The 16,604-nt window shown below is 39.9% G+C and overlaps 1 protein-coding gene across 3 annotated transcripts in view; it reads right to left on the bottom strand.

Annotated features, from left to right (window-relative positions):
• PREX2 (phosphatidylinositol-3,4,5-trisphosphate dependent Rac exchange factor 2) overlaps nt 1–16,604 on the bottom strand; it is a 331,391-nt gene that overhangs the window by 42,696 nt on the left and 272,091 nt on the right. For all 3 annotated transcript variants that reach the window (XM_045979892.1, XM_045979882.1, XM_045979874.1), the window contains 2 exons: nt 11,755–11,821; nt 11,316–11,506 (listed from right to left, as the gene is read on the bottom strand). In XM_045979892.1, coding sequence (XP_045835848.1) covers nt 11,316–11,506; nt 11,755–11,821 — 258 coding nt within the window. The remainder of the gene's footprint in view (nt 1–11,315; nt 11,507–11,754; nt 11,822–16,604) is intronic.

The following is a 16,604-nucleotide window of genomic DNA, read 5'->3' on the forward strand; positions in this document are numbered from 1 at the left end:
TTATTTTTTCAGTGTAACAGTATTCATTCTTTTTGCACAACACCCAGTGCTCCACGCAAAACGTGCCCTCCCCATTACCAACCACCTGTTCCCCCAACCTCCCACCCCTGACCCTTCAAAACCCTCAGGTTGCCCCAACCTCCCACCCCTGACCCTTCAAAACCCTCAGGTTGTTTTTCAGAGTCCATAGTCTCTTATGGTTCGCCTCCCCTCCCCAATGTCCATAGCCCCCTCCCCCTCTCCCAATCCCACCTCCCCCCAGCAACCCCCAGTTTGTTTTGTGAGATTAAGAGTCATTTATGGTTTGTCTCCCTCCCAATCCCATCTTGTTTCATTTATTCTTCTCCTATCCCCCTACCCCCCCCATGTTGCTTCTCCATGTCCTCATATCAGGGAGATCATATGATAGTTGTCTTTCTCCGATTGACTTATTTCACTAAGCATGATACCCTCTAGTTCCATCCACGTTGTCGCAAATGGCATGATTTCATTTCTTTTGATGGCTGCATAGTATTCCATTGTGTATATATACCACATCTTCCTCATCCATTCATCTGTTGATGGACATCTAGGTTCTTTCCATAGTCTGGCTATTGTAGACATTGCTGCTATAAACATTCGGGTACACGTGCCCCTTCGGATCACTATGTTTGTATCTTTAGGGTAAATACCCAGTAGTGCAATTGCTGGGTCATAGGGTAGTTCTATTTTCAACATTTTGAGGAACCTCCATGCTGTTTTCCAGAGTGGTTGCACCAGCTTGCATTCCCACCAACAGTGGAGGAGGGTTCCCCTTTCTCCACATCCTCGCCAGCATCTGTCATTTCCTGACTTGTTAATTTTAGCCATTCTGACTGGTGTGAGGTGATATCTCATTGTGGTTTTGATTTGTATTTCCCTGATGCCGAGTGACGTGGAGCACTTTTTCATGTGTCTGTTGGCCATCTGGATGTCTTCTTTGCAGAAATGTCTGTTCATGTCCTCTGCCCATTTCTTGATTGGATTGTTTGTTCTTTGGGTGTTGAGTTTGCTAAGTTCCTTATAGATTTTGGATACTAGCCCTTTATCTGATATGTCGTTTGCAAATATCTTCTCCCATTCTGTCAGTTGTCTTTTGGTTTTGTTAACTGTTTCCTTTGCTGTGCAAAAGCTTAGGGTTAGGTTGTGTACTTGAGACCTTTCTTGTTTCTTGAGAAAGGCTTGTACTGCTATATATTTTCCTCTCAGGACTGCCTTTGCTGTGTCCCACAGATTTTGAAATGTTGTGTTTTCATTATCATTTGTTTCCATGAATTTTTTCAATTCTTCTTTAATTTCCTGGTTAACCCATTCATTCTTTAGAAGGATGCTGTTTAGTCTCCATGTATTTGGGTTCTTTCCAGCTTTCCTCTTGTGATTGAGTTCTAGCTTCAGAGCATTGTGGTCTGAAAATATGCAGGGAATAATCCTAATCTTTTGATACCGGTTGAGACCTGATTTGTGACCCAGGATGTGATCTATTCTGGAGAAGGTTCCATGTGCACTAGAGAAGAATGTGTATTCTGTTGCTTTGGGATGAAATGTTCTGAATATATCTGTGATGTCCATCTGGTCCAGTGTGTCATTTAAGGCCTTTATTTCCTTGTTGATCTTTTGCTTGGATGATCTGTCCATTTCAGTGAGGGGAGTGTTCAAGTCCCCTACTATTATTGTATTATTATTGATGTGTTTCTTTGATTTTGTTATTAATTGGTTGATATAGTTGGCTGCTCCCACGTTAGGGGCATAGATATTTAAAATGGTTAGATCTTCTTGTTGGACAGACCCTTTGAGTAGGATATAGTGTCCTTCCTCATCTCTTATTATAGTCTTTGGCTTAAAATCTAATTGATCTGATATAAGGATTGCCACCCCAGCTTTCTTCTGATGCCCATTGGCATGGTAAATTGTTTTCCACCCCCTCACTTTCAATCTGGAGGTGTCTTCGCGTCTAAAATGAGTTTCTTGTAGGCAACATACTGATGGGTTTTGTTTTTTTATCCATTCTGATACCCTGTGTCTTTTGATTGGGGCATTTAGCCCATTAACATTCAGGGTAACTATTGAGAGATATGAATTTAGTGCCATTATTAGCCTGTAAGGTGACTGTTACTGTATATTGTCTCTGTACCTTTCTGATCTACTACTTTTAGGCTCTCTCTTTGCTTAGAGGACCCCTTTCAATATTTCCTGTAGAGCTGGTTTGGTGTTTGCAAATTCTTTCAGTTTTTGTTTGTCCTGGAAGCTTTTGATCTCTCCTTCTATTTTCAATGATAGCCTAGCTGGATAGAGTATTCTTGGCTGCATGTTTTTCTCGTTTAGTGCTCTAAATATATCATGCCAGCTCTTTCTGGCCTGCCAGGTCTCTGTGGATAAGTCTGCCGCCAATCTAATATTTTTACCATTGTATGTTACAGACTTCTTTTCTCGGGCTGCTTTCAGGATTTTCTCTTTGTCACTAAGACTTGTAAATTTTACTATTAGGTGACGGGGTGTGGACCTATTCTTGTTGACTTTGAGGGGGGTTCTCTGCATCTCCTGGATTTTGATGCTTGTTCCCTTTGCCATATTAGGGAAATTCTCTCCAATGATTCTCTCCAATAGACCTTCTGCTCCCCTCTCTGTTTCTTCTTCTTCTGGAATCCCAATTATTCTAATGTTGTTTCATCTTATGGTGTCACTTATCTCTCGAATTCTCCCCTCATGGTCCAGTAGCTGTTTGTCCCTCTTTTGCTCGGCTTCCTTATTCTCTGTCATTTGGTCTTCTATATCACTAATTCTTTCTTCTGCCTCATTTATCCTAGCAGTGAGAGCCTCCATTTTTGATTGCACCTCATTAATAGCTTTTTTGATTTCAACTTGGTTAGATTTTAGTTCTTTAATTTCTCCAGAAAGGGCTTTAATATCTCCAGAGAGGGTTTCTCTAATATCTTCCATGCCTTTTTCGAGCCCGGCTAGAATGTTCAGAATCGTCATTCTGAACTCTTGATCTGACATATTACCCATGTCTGTCTTGATTAGGTCCCTAGCCTTCGGTACTGCCTCTTGTTCTTTTGTTTGTGGTGATTTTTTCCGCCTTGTCATTTTGTCCAGATAAGAGGATATGAAGGATCAAATAAACTACTAAAAGGGTGGCAAAGACCCCGGAAAAATGCGCTGTAACCAAATCAGAAGAGACCCCAAATTGTGGGGGGGAGAAGGGGGATAAAAACAGCTTCTGAAAAAAAAAGAAAAAAAAAAAAGAAAGAAAAAAATTTAAAAAATAAAACAAATAAAAAATATAAAAAAGAAAGAAAAAATATATATATTTAGATGAACTAGTCAAAAAATGTTAAAAAAGATAAGGGTAAAAGTTTAAAAAAATTTAGCAGAAGAAGAAAAAAGAAAAAAGAAAAAAAAATTGAAAAAAGAAAAAAAAATTGAAGTAGCCGCAAGACTAAAGAATCATGGGGAGAAAGCCATGAGTTCCGTGCTTTGCTTTCTCCTCCTCTGGAATTGCTCTGCTGTCTTAGGAATTGAATCTGCTTTCTCCTTGATAGATGAACTTCGTCCTGGCTGGATATTTTGTTGATCTTCTGGGGGAGGGGCCTGTTGTAGTGACTCTCAAGTGTCTTTGCCCGAGGCGGGATTGCACCGCCCTTACCGGCGGCCAGACTAAGTAATCGGCTCGGGTTCGCTTTTGGGAGCTTCTGTTCCCTGAACGCTTTCCGTAGAGTTCCGGAGGACGGGAATGAAAATGGCGGTCTCCCAGTCTCCAGCCCGGAGGAGCCGAGAGCCTGGGGCCCCACTCCTCAGTGCGCCCCCAGAGGACAGCACCCAATCACTCCCGTATCCCCAGCCTCTAGCCGCGCTCCGAGCTCACCCAGCCCGCGACCAGTTCAAGGTAACCCCGAGCTGAGAGTTTAGTGCTCGGCTCTGTCTCTCCAGCCGGCTTCTCCGTTCTGATACCTGCGAGCTCTCCGACACTCCGACACCCCGATCCTTCTGTGACCCTGCGGGGCCTGGGGCCACGCTGGCCCTGCGTGGGCTTCACCCCGGTTTAGCCCCTGGAGCAATGTCCCTCAGTGGAACAGACTTTTAAAAGTCCTGATTTTGTGCTCCGTTGCTCCGCCGCTTGCTGGGAGCCGGCCCCTCCCCCCGCGGTCTATCTTCCCGTCGTTTTAGATTCACTTCTCCGCCAGTCCTACCTTTCAGAAAGTGGTTGATTTTCTGTTTCTAGAGTTGCTGTTCTTCTTCTCTTCGCTCTCCCGTTGGATTTGTAGGTGTTTGCAATGTTTAGATAAGCTATCGAGCTGATCTCCTGCTACCTGATGTAGTCTCAGGCTGCTACTTCTCCGCCATCTTGACCATGTGTTTTTTTTTTTTTTTTAAAGATTTTATTTATTTATTTGACAGACAGAGATCACAAGTAGGCAGAGAGACAGGCAGAGAGAGAGGGAAGCAGGCTCCCCACTGAGCAGAGAGCCCGATGCGGGGCTCGATCCCAGGACCCTGAGATCATGACCTGAGCCGAAAGCAGAGGCTTAACCCACTGAGCCACCCAGGCGCCCCTACTGAGGTTTAATAGACAATAAAAAAATTGTGTATGTTCAAGATATATAATTTGATGATTTTATAGATATATATTTACACCCCACACAATTACCACACATAAAATTTTTTCTTCTTCCTTTTTTTTTTTTTTTTTTTGGTGGTGAAAACAGTTAAGATCTACCCTCCTCACAAATGTCCAAATATACAAAACAATGTTTTTACTTACACTCACACTGTTGTATATTAGATCTTCAGAACTTATTCTTCTTGCATAATTGAAACTCTGGATCCCTTGACCAACATCTCCCCTTTTTCTCCTCCTACCTGCCCACGCTAACCACCATTCTATCCTCTGCTCCTATGAGTGTGGCAGAGTAATAAAGATTTATACTTATATCCTATCATGAGTAGAATATATTTTGTCTTTCTCCCAGAGCCCATCCTAATAGATTCTGATTTTTCTCTTCTAAAGAGTAGAGCACAATTTTACATTTTTGTATTTGTTTGTTTTGATACATTAATGGTTTTATTAGATTTCAAACAAATGAGAACAATTGCATTGATTAAAATCAAATTGTAACTGTTAAAAATAAGAACTGCAGCTATATTTGATGGCAATTTTAAATGTCATTTCTGTCATTGCTTCTACTACCTTTATATAAGAAAGTAGCGTTTTAGACTAGTGTGCTTCAGATTTCTACAGAGCATAATTTTAGAACTTCTTGTTGGGATCATGATCCTGAGATCATGTTTTTTCTGGAGATTTAAAATTCAAGTATTTCTACTCATTTTGTTATTGAATCTCTCAAGTCATTTTTGAACAAAAGAGAAATGGGTATGGTTGAAACCAACATTTGTTTATTAGAGTAATTTTTTTCTGTCTGATACCTAGACTCTAAAGTACAGATGGAAATCCCCAGAATAAATCTACTCATTTTACTTGATGTTTTCACCACACAATGGAAAAAGATGCAGCTTTATCATCTGCCCTATTAGGACTCTGATTACCTAAGTCAGGTAGCCTTGAGTGTCCCACTTCTGTAAGATTCTGCATTCCTGAAGCTGGGCTTATTTGTCAACTTGTCCTTTGATGTCACGGTTATGACAGAGTAAAATATTGCTAAGAAAGTCCTTCAAAGTTCAAATAAAAGTAGTTTCTAAAATTGCTAATTGATAGTCACTTGAAAAAAAAAGTTTGTTTGTTTGTTTTAAAGTGGTTGGGGCGCCTGGGTGTCTCAGTGGGTTAAGCCTCTGCCTTCGCTCAGGTCATGACCTCAGGGTCCTGGGATCGAGCCCCGCATCAGGCTCTCTGCTCGGCAGGGAGCCTGCTTCCTCCCTATCTCTTTGCCTGCCTCTCTGCCTACTTGTGATCTCTGTCTCTGTCAAATAAATTTTAAAAATCTAAAAAAAATTGCTTACATGTTCATCTTCATTTGAAATAAAAACTGTTGGATGAACCAAACTAGTAATACATGTCTCTTCAGTTTTTATATCTTAACTCCAAGATTTCATTTTCCTAAGAAATGCTTATAGTCATACTTTGGGTCCTAGACTGTGGTCACAGGATGGATTACGTAAGGGCTTGTCAGGGAAGAGGAAGAGAGGGCTGACCTAAGATTCATGCACCACTAGTAATACCATCAAGTGTGAAAATACGTCTCAATGTCCCTACAACCAAGGAAGGAATGCATCTTGGGAACAGACCCCGCTTAAGTTAGAAGTTTCACAATTTTGTGGCCCTTGAGTTCTAAAACTTTATATATGTTAAAAGTAATTTCTACAAGTTATTTTTAAAAAAAGAGAGAAACGTCTAACACTGTAATACACAGATAGTAGCTAGCTTGATGTTTATCAATATGTTTTTAAAGAATGAGAACAGGTAGGCCTTGCCACAGACTGGTTCCTTCTCACCCCCGTGCAGGGTTCTTCCCCCATCTCCATCTCCCCCAACCCCATGCAGGTTTCTAATCAGAAGACAAGACACTGACTAAGGCTGGGTACTTGAAAATCCCTGATGCAGTGTGACCTTCCTGGTGCTGCTGATCTGAAATTCCACTAGAGGAGTGAACGTGAGGTATCTTACTTAAAAACGCAGCCCATTGTTTCCTGGAAGACATCTGTCCTCACAACAAAGCACAAAGACAAAATGTTATTTATATGTACAGATCTCCAAGGTTTGGGTTCAAAGACACCACAGGGCGAGTTAAACGCGAGGCCTATGCTCACCTCACGCACCTTCCAGTGAGGTCATACCAAGGTTCTGACATCACTGAAAACCAACTACTAAAAGATACTGAGAGTATGAGGACAAAATCTCCTTGGACCAAGTCCTTAGAGGGAAAACCTGCGATCCCAGATTGCCTGCCCTCACTAGAAGTTTCTTTGACATATCCTTTCAGAGCCCCTGGAAAATTCCACCCACTTGCTCCTCGTGGCAAAGGAAGCAGAAGATAATGTGGTGGGAAGAAAACAACATCTTTGTTTTTAGACACAGAAAGACTCATAATTCAGGTTTCGCAACATTTGCAGTATACTGATGTATACTGGTTAAAGAGTTGGCTTTTAAGCTGGGGTGGAAATAAAGAACTACGACGGAATGAAATACCACGTTGAACAGAAGGATGCTGCAGGGTGAAATAAAAGGGGAATTGAGAATCCCCGTTTGCATGCTTTTGGATTGCCTGCAACCAGCAGCTGGCAGGAGTACAGGAGAGAACTTGAAAAATCACAGGCCGATTCAGTATTTTAAAAAGGTTCAATTTGGCAGAAACCAATTCTGTCTATAAAGCATATATCCAGACAGCATATGGCATAAATCTTTGAAAAGGAAATTCAAAAAACTACTCGATTCCAATGTTTGTATTTGTTAATTGCAGAACTATAAACTAAAGCACTAGTGACATAACATTGTACATCTAGGAAAGAAGCACGATAGATAAATGGATTCAAAAACCCTCTGCAGACAAGGAAAGGGTGAAAATGCTACACAGCCATCTAACCTGCTGGTTGTGTTGTCCATGAGGACGATCCTTTCGAGAACCCGAACAAGATATATTATTGACCACAAAGGTTTAAACTCCTTGACATAGTAATCCTAACTGGAGGATACTTTTGTTTTTCTTTTAACTTAAAGGAAAATAAAATTGAAATCTGAACAGCTACATAATGAAAGCAGCCTCTCTTGCAAGCCTTTCAGGCAATGGACAAAGAAGATAAACCACCAAAGTGATCATTTCGTAAACTACGGCACAGAAATTGCTTGGATTAACCATGTAACCAATGAAAATGATAATGAGAAAGTTTATGTGTACATTTTGAAAATACAGTTTTTATTAGTATAAAGCAGGTTGTTGAACTCTATTTACTAATAAAACCAGGTGCGTTTTATTAGTTAAATTAGTCTGTTAAAAACAGAAGGTGCGTTGTTTGATGGAAGTGGCAAGAGATGATACAAAATGAACATGAAAGAAGGCATGTCAGGGAAAGACATTATATAAAAATGTTCCATTTGCTAAGCTACCTTTAATATCAAGTTTACATTGTTTAAAAGGCAAAAACCTGTTTTTAAAAAGAGACAGTCCTATTCTTCTCGCACCGTCCAATAGCAATGAAGATAAGGGATACAAGTGAATAGTTAAGAGAGTGTGGGCTGGGAAGTTCATCAGTAGAATTGTAATACACACAAAGGATTTCCCGAGGGAAAAGAATTTAATAAAAACAAAGCCAGGCTAAATGCTATGAGAAGATTTTAATAATTCATCCTGAATTCTATTCCTACTAATCTTGCATTCACTGCTGTATGCAGCTCTGCCATCCAATTCAGGTTGGCATTAAAACATCTAGACATTAATGCTAATTACATCTGCCTTTTCATTCTGAAAAACCACATTCTTCTCTTTAATATGAAACATATGCAGAATCATTCAATACTCTAAAAATATTTTAGATTCTCTGTTTATTTTGCAAATAAAATCAGAAAAGGCAGGAAATTGCCTAATGTCGATATTGTTGACCATTTCTTGTATTGATTTTAAACGTAAATGGTAAAAGTGGTATGTGTAATATTTATTCTGATTCACATTGTGAACCTCTCCCCTTTTTCAGAACCTGAAGGTAAGCCTCCATGTTCAATGCTAAGTGCAGGTGTGGATCTACTTGAGTTTCTCTCTAGCTGTCTGAATTATAATTATGGAAGAATTATTTTAAGAAGAGACTTTATGTGAGATTTCTAAATCCAATATAAGTTAGCACATTTTATTGTCATGAAAAATGTAAGCATAGCCTTTACTGAGAGATTAAAAGTTAATATTAAACTCCCATTTTATTCTGCATAATAGAAAAAATAAATCTGTACCATTTTCAACTAGTGTTAACTTTAAATTCAGCATTTGTCATGGAATATTTGTGGCTATACCTCAGTAAATGTCTGAAATGAACTAACTAAAGCTGCATTTATTTTGAACAGTAGAAATGGAAAAAAATCAAACTGCTTTGAAATTTCAACATTCCTTGTGGTCTCAACACACCAACCAGTGATTATGGTAATTATAAAACAGCTGTGGGCCATCAATCTATTTCTCCCAGATAACATTTGTCAGGTTCTAAAACTGCTCATGGGGTAGCAGAGAGAATAACTGGGACAACCTGGTCATGGTTCTAGGATTAAATGCAGATTTAATTGCATTAACTTTCAGCAAATTGATGTTGAGGTAAGAGGGTATGCTTGTAGTTTCGAAGTCTGAAGTGCCCCCTTCGTGGTCATGGTGTATATAGTCCTCAGACAGCGATACTTTTGCACCAGGGTGAGATAAGAACAATAATAATCAAGGAAATGACACTTGGCTGAGGCCACGATGGCCTTCATGCCGTTCCTTGAGCTCCCACGTGAGCTCCCACATTTGCACTGCTGCTCCCTAAGATCGAATGTTCTTTGTCTGAGATATTTGCATAAATATCACTCCTTCATTTCACACAAGTCTCTGATGAAATCCCTTGTTGGATGGTGCTACCCCCCCTTCTACCCCTCTGACTTCTGTTCTTTTTTCTATTTATTCCGTTTACCACATTACATATGTATTTATTTACATTATCATCTGTTACCCCCAACAGGATGCACACTGTTTGAGAACAGAGACTTTAATTTTTCAATCCTGTACCTCCAGCAGCTAGAGCAGGGCTGGCACATAATTGGTGCTGAATGCATATTTATTGAGTGAATGAATAATGAATGCATAAATGAGTGAATGAATAAGTGGGAACAGAAGGAGTGAACACGAGTTGATCAGAAGGGAGAGATCACTTCTCTGCTAGTAAACAAATTATGAAATAATATTTTATTCATTTGGTTGCAGATGATATTTTCAATTAAGCTTATTACAGCTTGCAATAGAGCACAGAGTAGTACACAGCCATTAAAATAAAGGAGAAAATTCTGCATATTTTGTCAACCACAGAATATAATGCTCCTTTCAGAGAAATAAGGTCTTGCCATACTTTGTAAGCAAGAACACGCTGTCTAAGACTAGAATACAGGCATACCAAATCAAAATGGAATTTTACAGATGAGAACCTGCTGCCTCGGATCATTTTTCTCCCACTTTTTACCTCTTCACCCTGACTCATCAAAACCCAGTTCAAACATCACCTTCTTTAGGGAAAGGTCTACTCATCTCAGAGATCTGTTTTCCATCTGCACCTTGGTTTTTAGCTGTAACTTTCCGAGGTCATTTACATTCTCTTGCAGTGGAGGTCTATTTATTCTTATTCTGTTATCTTATTATATCTTCTTATTTTTTTGTTATCTGTTGTTCATACTGCCATGCCATATTTATGCCTCTAACATGAGCATCATTGCTTTATGATGTTACACAACTAATAGTCCAACTGCAGTCCTTTACATAGGTCCAGTACCAAGTAAATCTGACTAAACAGTAAACCAATCTCAAAATCTAACTGGCCCAGTTCCAGGAAGAGACTATGGTGGGTGACAGGACACTTTTTGCCTACTCAGATTACAGTGAGGACCACATTCTGCTTTATGGTTTCACTTCCTTGTGAAAATGGTGAGGTGACAGAGGACGAGCATGTGGTCATGGGGAAGGACCTGACACAGGCTCCTCCACCCCCATTTTGTAGCTGATGCAGCTGTATGAGTTCTGAAACCCACCTTGGCCGCCCGAGACCGAGCACAGCTGCCTAAGAAAAACCACCTGCACTGGACCCATCTCAGATTTCCTCTTCCGTTTCCAGGAACGTATATTATGTGGGCTCCTGGACCTAATTTTGCCAAAAGTAGAAAGACAGTGGTAGCCTCAAGGCAGCACCCACCTCACAACCATTGGATACAGAAACCCAAACCAGCGAAGATGGAAGGTCCATGAAGTACAGTGAAAAAAGTTTTGTTGAGCTACTTGCCAGCTCCTACCTGGCAAGTTCCTACAGTGAAGATAATGGATGTACAAGTTTGTACCCAAAGTATAAATATCTTGTAATATCAATGCCAGGGTGATAAGATTCTGGGCAGATAAGCTACAGTGATATAAATGTGGGATTGCATTCATTTGTATGAAGCAATAGTCACCGAACCTAAAACTGAAGCCAGAAAACACGGTGTCACCATGATCTGATTTCCCAAATCTTATTCCAAATACATCCAAGTCTTCTGAATGTTTCCAGTTACCATTTCCTGTAACCAAAATGTAAGCAAGAACCTCCGAGCGAAATCGGGCCCGCGAGAGGCCGACATGGCAGGGCAGGTGACATACCTGTGCACGCCGCTGTTACACATGATGATGTGGCAGGCCCCCAGCCGGGAGCACAGCTCCGAGGACACGGACAGCAGCCCCACCCCCGACGCGCTGCAGGCTGTGTTTGCGCAGGCCGCCGTGCGCTTCGATCTGATAAACGAGGCTACCAGCCGATAAACTTCATCCAGAGCTTTGAGAGGCCTCATTAGCTGCAGAAAAAAAGCGACGAACATAAAGTTCCACACATCCAGCAGGAAGAAATGCTTGTCGATGGGCTACAGTCCACCATTCTTATAACGTTTAATGAAGAGTTTAAAATATCTTCCTCGTGGAGGTCACAGCTTTGGAGGCTACAAAGATCTGTAATTACACATTGTCTAAGAACAATAGTGGAAAAAATAAATAAGGGAGCTCTGTGAATGGCAAAGCATCAACAAATGCAGTCATCTCTTTTTACCTTGTCTACATAGGCAGCTTTGGATGTGGAGTTGGGTGGTGAATTTGACTTGTCCAAGTAGAAGGCCCTGTAAGAATCCAAGGAATAGATGATCATTTATTGTTAGAAACATTAAAATGCATGAAGATGTACAAGTTTCACTGATTTCCTTTTGAAGACAAATGAATAAACAAGTTGCACACTAGTATGGGTGGAAGTGCAAAAAATGTCAATAGTCTTCTATTAGCAGAAAATGCCTAGTGAGGCACCTGAGTGGCTCAGTCAGTTGAGTGTCTGACTCAATTTCGGCTCAGGTCATGGTCTCAGGATTGTTGTTGGAGTCCCTGCTTCCAGCTCTGGATTCTGCAGGGAGTCTGCTTGAGATTCTTTCTCTCCCTCTCCCTTTTCCCCTACCCACCCACCTGCCTCCCACATGCTCTCTCTCAAATAAATCTTAAATAATTAAAAAAAAAAAAAAGAAAAAATAACTAAAGCTACCACCAGCTCCATTACACGCTGGGTGGTCTCAGAGACATTACTTAATTTGTGTATGCCTCAATTTCCTCTTTCATAATTTGGGGATAACATTATCTTCTACTTCACAAGCCTGCTAAAAAGATTAAACGAGTTAATGTAAATAAAACCTTGAGAATAGTACATAGCACAGAGTAAGTGCTCACTAATATTTTCCATAATTAATATTTTTAAAAGATTTTTATTTATTTATTTGAAAGACAGAGATCACAAGCAGGCAGAGAGGCAGGCAGAGAGAGAAGGAGGGGAAGCAGGCTCTCTGCTGAGCAGAGAGCCTGATGTGGGGCTTGATCCTAGGACCCTGGGATCATGACCTGAGCTGAAGGCAGAGGCTTTAACCCACTGAGCCACCCAGGTGCCCCTCCATAATTAATATTATCAAGTTGAAGAGATAATATTTTCTTGTGACTACTGGTGAACACTATCTAGTTTTCATTCATTGTGCAAGATTACAAAAGTAATACTCAAAAAACTAATTTTAAACCGAGTACTGAGTTGAATTCTGTCATTCACTAAGCTAGGCTCAGATTGGAAGTTAGACCCTCTTCAAGCATACACTCTTTCCCTTTGTCACCAGGATGTAATGCGGCACCAAGTATTTTAAATACAGGAAGTTGAATCTTAGTGGCCTGCAATAATTAAACGCAATTTCCAAAGAATTTGCTGAGTTTTGCTCAGCTCTTGGCTCAATACTACGCTGAAATTGTAAGGAAATGACCCCTGAAGACAGGATACACTTAAGTTAAATTTCATCTACTATTTATTTTTGATGAAGTGAAATTATTTTCAAGATGTGAACACTTAGTATCAATGTACCAAAATAAGTTCCACAATATTAGAATGATTGTCAGACAAGATATTAGAATAAAACTGATTAGACTGATGTTTTGGAGCACCATTTAGAACCTCAAAATACCATCCAGTTATTAACAAATGCATGAGTAGTAGTGGGCAAAATCAGTGAGAGAGACCTTTATGTCCAGAGTCCCCTTCTATGCACGCAAACGCACGTGCGCACACGTACATGGCTACTCCCATTAGCATTATATCTAGTAACAATGTTTGTTTTTGTCTTTCTAAGATAAAGTAGCATGGCTTAATCAATTTTCACACTTTAAGTTAGGAAAACTTTAGGAGTCACTTCCAAAATGAAAATCAGGCTCAGTCTTACTGAGAATTAGCTTACTTATCTCTCAAATACAAACTCAAACAAGAACAAAAATTTAAAAACAGTTCTGCATCCAAAGTTGGGTTATTATTCCTTATATTCATTTGAACTCCTAAAGATTTCCGCATACCATCTTGGAACAAAGGTGGTGCCTCAAATCTGAAACCTACAGAGATACCTTGACCAGATATTTCCATGCCTTTCCTCAAGTGTGCTTGGTAGAAAAATCAATAGGGTAGAAAAGAGCACACGCAGTCCATGGAAAATTATTCCCTCAGCCTAAATCCCACAGCAGCCTGTTGCTCATGAGCACATAAGGCTGTTAGGAGTATGACTCCAGTCTCCCCAGGCAATGTTCTGCTCGCAAGGACTGGGTTATGGTGGCATAAACCATTCTAAAGTGGAACATTAGTCAAGCGCCAAGAAAACATCATCTCATTCAGCTGGCAGAGTCAATATCTACTAAGAGCACTGGATCAAGAGCAAAATCAAAGGCATCTGAGACATTTTTAAATTTTTGATATCTTCTCCAGTATCAGAAAGAGATAGCAATACTCCAACAGGATTGCTGGTATGAGAAGAGAAATGAGCCAGACTTGCGTGAGGTACAAAAACATGCAATGGGGCTGGGGTTAGGTTAGAATGAATGAGAGACTGAGAGAGGTCAGAGGAGCAGAGTCTGTAGGCAGGAACTTAATAGATTCTGACAAAGACTTTGGGTTTTTTAAACCTTATTGCTCTGCATAAATATTCAAGTTCTCCTGAAAGTTCTGAGTGTCTTTTCATTTCAGTTACACACGTACACATTTAGGCTAATACTATGAAGTATGAAAATTCAGGTATGCACCACCATGTTTAACAGATCCTGGCACTTGGCACTTTTGCTTCACCTTTTAAAGAAATGAAACATTATAGATACAGGTGAGCCCCTTCTTGCTCACCCTTCTCTGAACTCTCCCTTCCTAAGGTAAATACCATCCAGAAGCTGGCATTTACCACTTCCATGCTTTACAAGGTCACCCACACAGTTGGCCCATGTGGACTGCCAGACCAAAAAACAGCTATGACCATTCTCCCACATCCTTGTTTCCATTGATGTCATGAGAAATTTAACCTTTGGTCTTTTTATTTTCAATTTGTATATATTTGTGGGCCATATTTCTTCTTCTTCTCTTGCATTTTGTATTTCTTTCTTTTGTGTAGTCTTAACTTCCTTTACATAGAAATTAGTTATTACTTGTTATAGCAAGAGTTAAATTTGGTGACATTTAGAAGTTGCTGTTCCTCTTTACTATTTTTTTTTAATCCACACATTTTTTTTCTAGGCTTGCTTCCTCAAAATATTCAGTTTTTAAAAGTTGGATATTCTATTACTATGTTTGATCAGCACGTCAGTGGTATATGGTGGCATTAAGTTCTAGAATCCAAATTATAAGACATTTTCCCCCTCAATAATGCTCTTGGTGTCTGCTCTCAAACTAGTTGCCTTTGCTTTGGGGCTAGTTTGTAATTTTTCTTCGATGGGCAAAGATTTTCTTTTTATCCTCAATGTTCTGAAGTTTTACCTCAAGTGTTCAGGCACTGATTTATTGTTGTTTATCCAGATAGGTTCTCAGAGTGTCCTTTCAATGCGAGGAGTCTTGTCTTCAATTCTATAATAATCTCAGCTATGACTTCTTCCCATAATCTGAAGTTCTCTCTCTCTCTCTCTTTCTCATTCTCTCTCTTTCTTTCCTTGCATGTACACTTTTAATGTCTTATTTTCCCATGACTGCATTTTAGGTGATTTCCTAAGTAATAGCTTCCAAATGAAAAAAAAAAAATCTGTCATTGTCGAGTCTAGAGTTTATACTTTTTTTTTAAATTTAATTTTATTTTTAGTGTTCCAAAATTCACTGTTTATGCAGCACACCAAGTGCCCCATGCAATACGTGCCCTCCATAATACCTACCACCAGGATCATCCGACCCCCCACCCCCTTCCCTCCAAAACCCATAGTCTGTTTCTCAGAGCCCATAGTCTCTCATGGTTTGTCTCCCCCTCCGATTTCCCCCAACTCACTTCTCTTCTCCATCTCCCAAAGTCCTCCGTGTTATTCCTTATGTAGAGTTTATACTTTCTACTGGGAATTTTATTTCAATGGCTGTCTTTCACTTCTGAGATTTCTGCCTATTCTTATTTCATTTCCACCACCAACAGGTAAACTCCCCATGAGGATATAAACTATGTGGATATGGTTTTTATTTACTTGGGTTCATTCCTGCATCTCTGGCATCCATAAGAGTATGCGGACCACAGTATAATCTTAAAAAATATTTGTAAATAAATAAAGCATTAGACCATGACTGTTTTTATTTCAGGATTTTCTACCTTTTTATAGATGCTAATCCTTTGTTTATATTTTGAGCATCCAAAATATGCTCTCTCAGGCTGTTTCAATATTTTAATTTCTTCCAGTAAAATCTATTCTCAGTGGTTGACTTCATTGGCTCTTTCTTAGTGTAAGGCTTTCTCATGTACTTTGGATTTTTTTTTCTTGTTTGCAGGTTCATTTGAAGTCAGAAGATTTTTTTAAATTTAGTTTTATTTAGCTTTTTGATATACCTCCAACCCCCATCTCTCATTATTCTTATCTTACAAATGATTTTGTGCTTATCTGGTGCCCAGAACCACCTAGACATAGTCAGTTTCATATTGGTAATTCAAGTATTACGTTGTGCTGGCATCTGAACTATTACAGTTAACATTACTGAACCAATGAGTGATCTGATTCAAGCCCCAGTTTATTGGCAGTGCTGCCTTCTTCCTGCCATATGAGCCATTCTTGGCATCAAAAGATATAGCCTAAAGTAGTGGGCAGCAGGTTTCTCATCCTTGCTCAGAAGCAGACGAGTGCTCCTCTATGTCCTGGCTTCAACCTATAAGGCCAGCTCTGGATCTCCACTTAGTGTAGAAGGACTTCAATCTCCTATTAGCCTGGAAGTAGTCCTACCGGCCCTTCTGGCCACCTTGAGAGGCCTCAGCATAGCTCACTACTCATCACTTGCATCTTCTTTTGATCTGTGGGCCACTGAGATGATAAATCATGAGCTCAGCTGTGACTTTGACATTTTCTGACTTTGCATTTTACCTAGCAGTGCTATATGCTTGGAAAGAAGGTGGTGCTTCA

This window comes from Meles meles, chromosome 1 (assembly GCF_922984935.1).
Source record: "Meles meles chromosome 1, mMelMel3.1 paternal haplotype, whole genome shotgun sequence".
NCBI lineage: Eukaryota > Metazoa > Chordata > Mammalia > Carnivora > Mustelidae > Meles > Meles meles.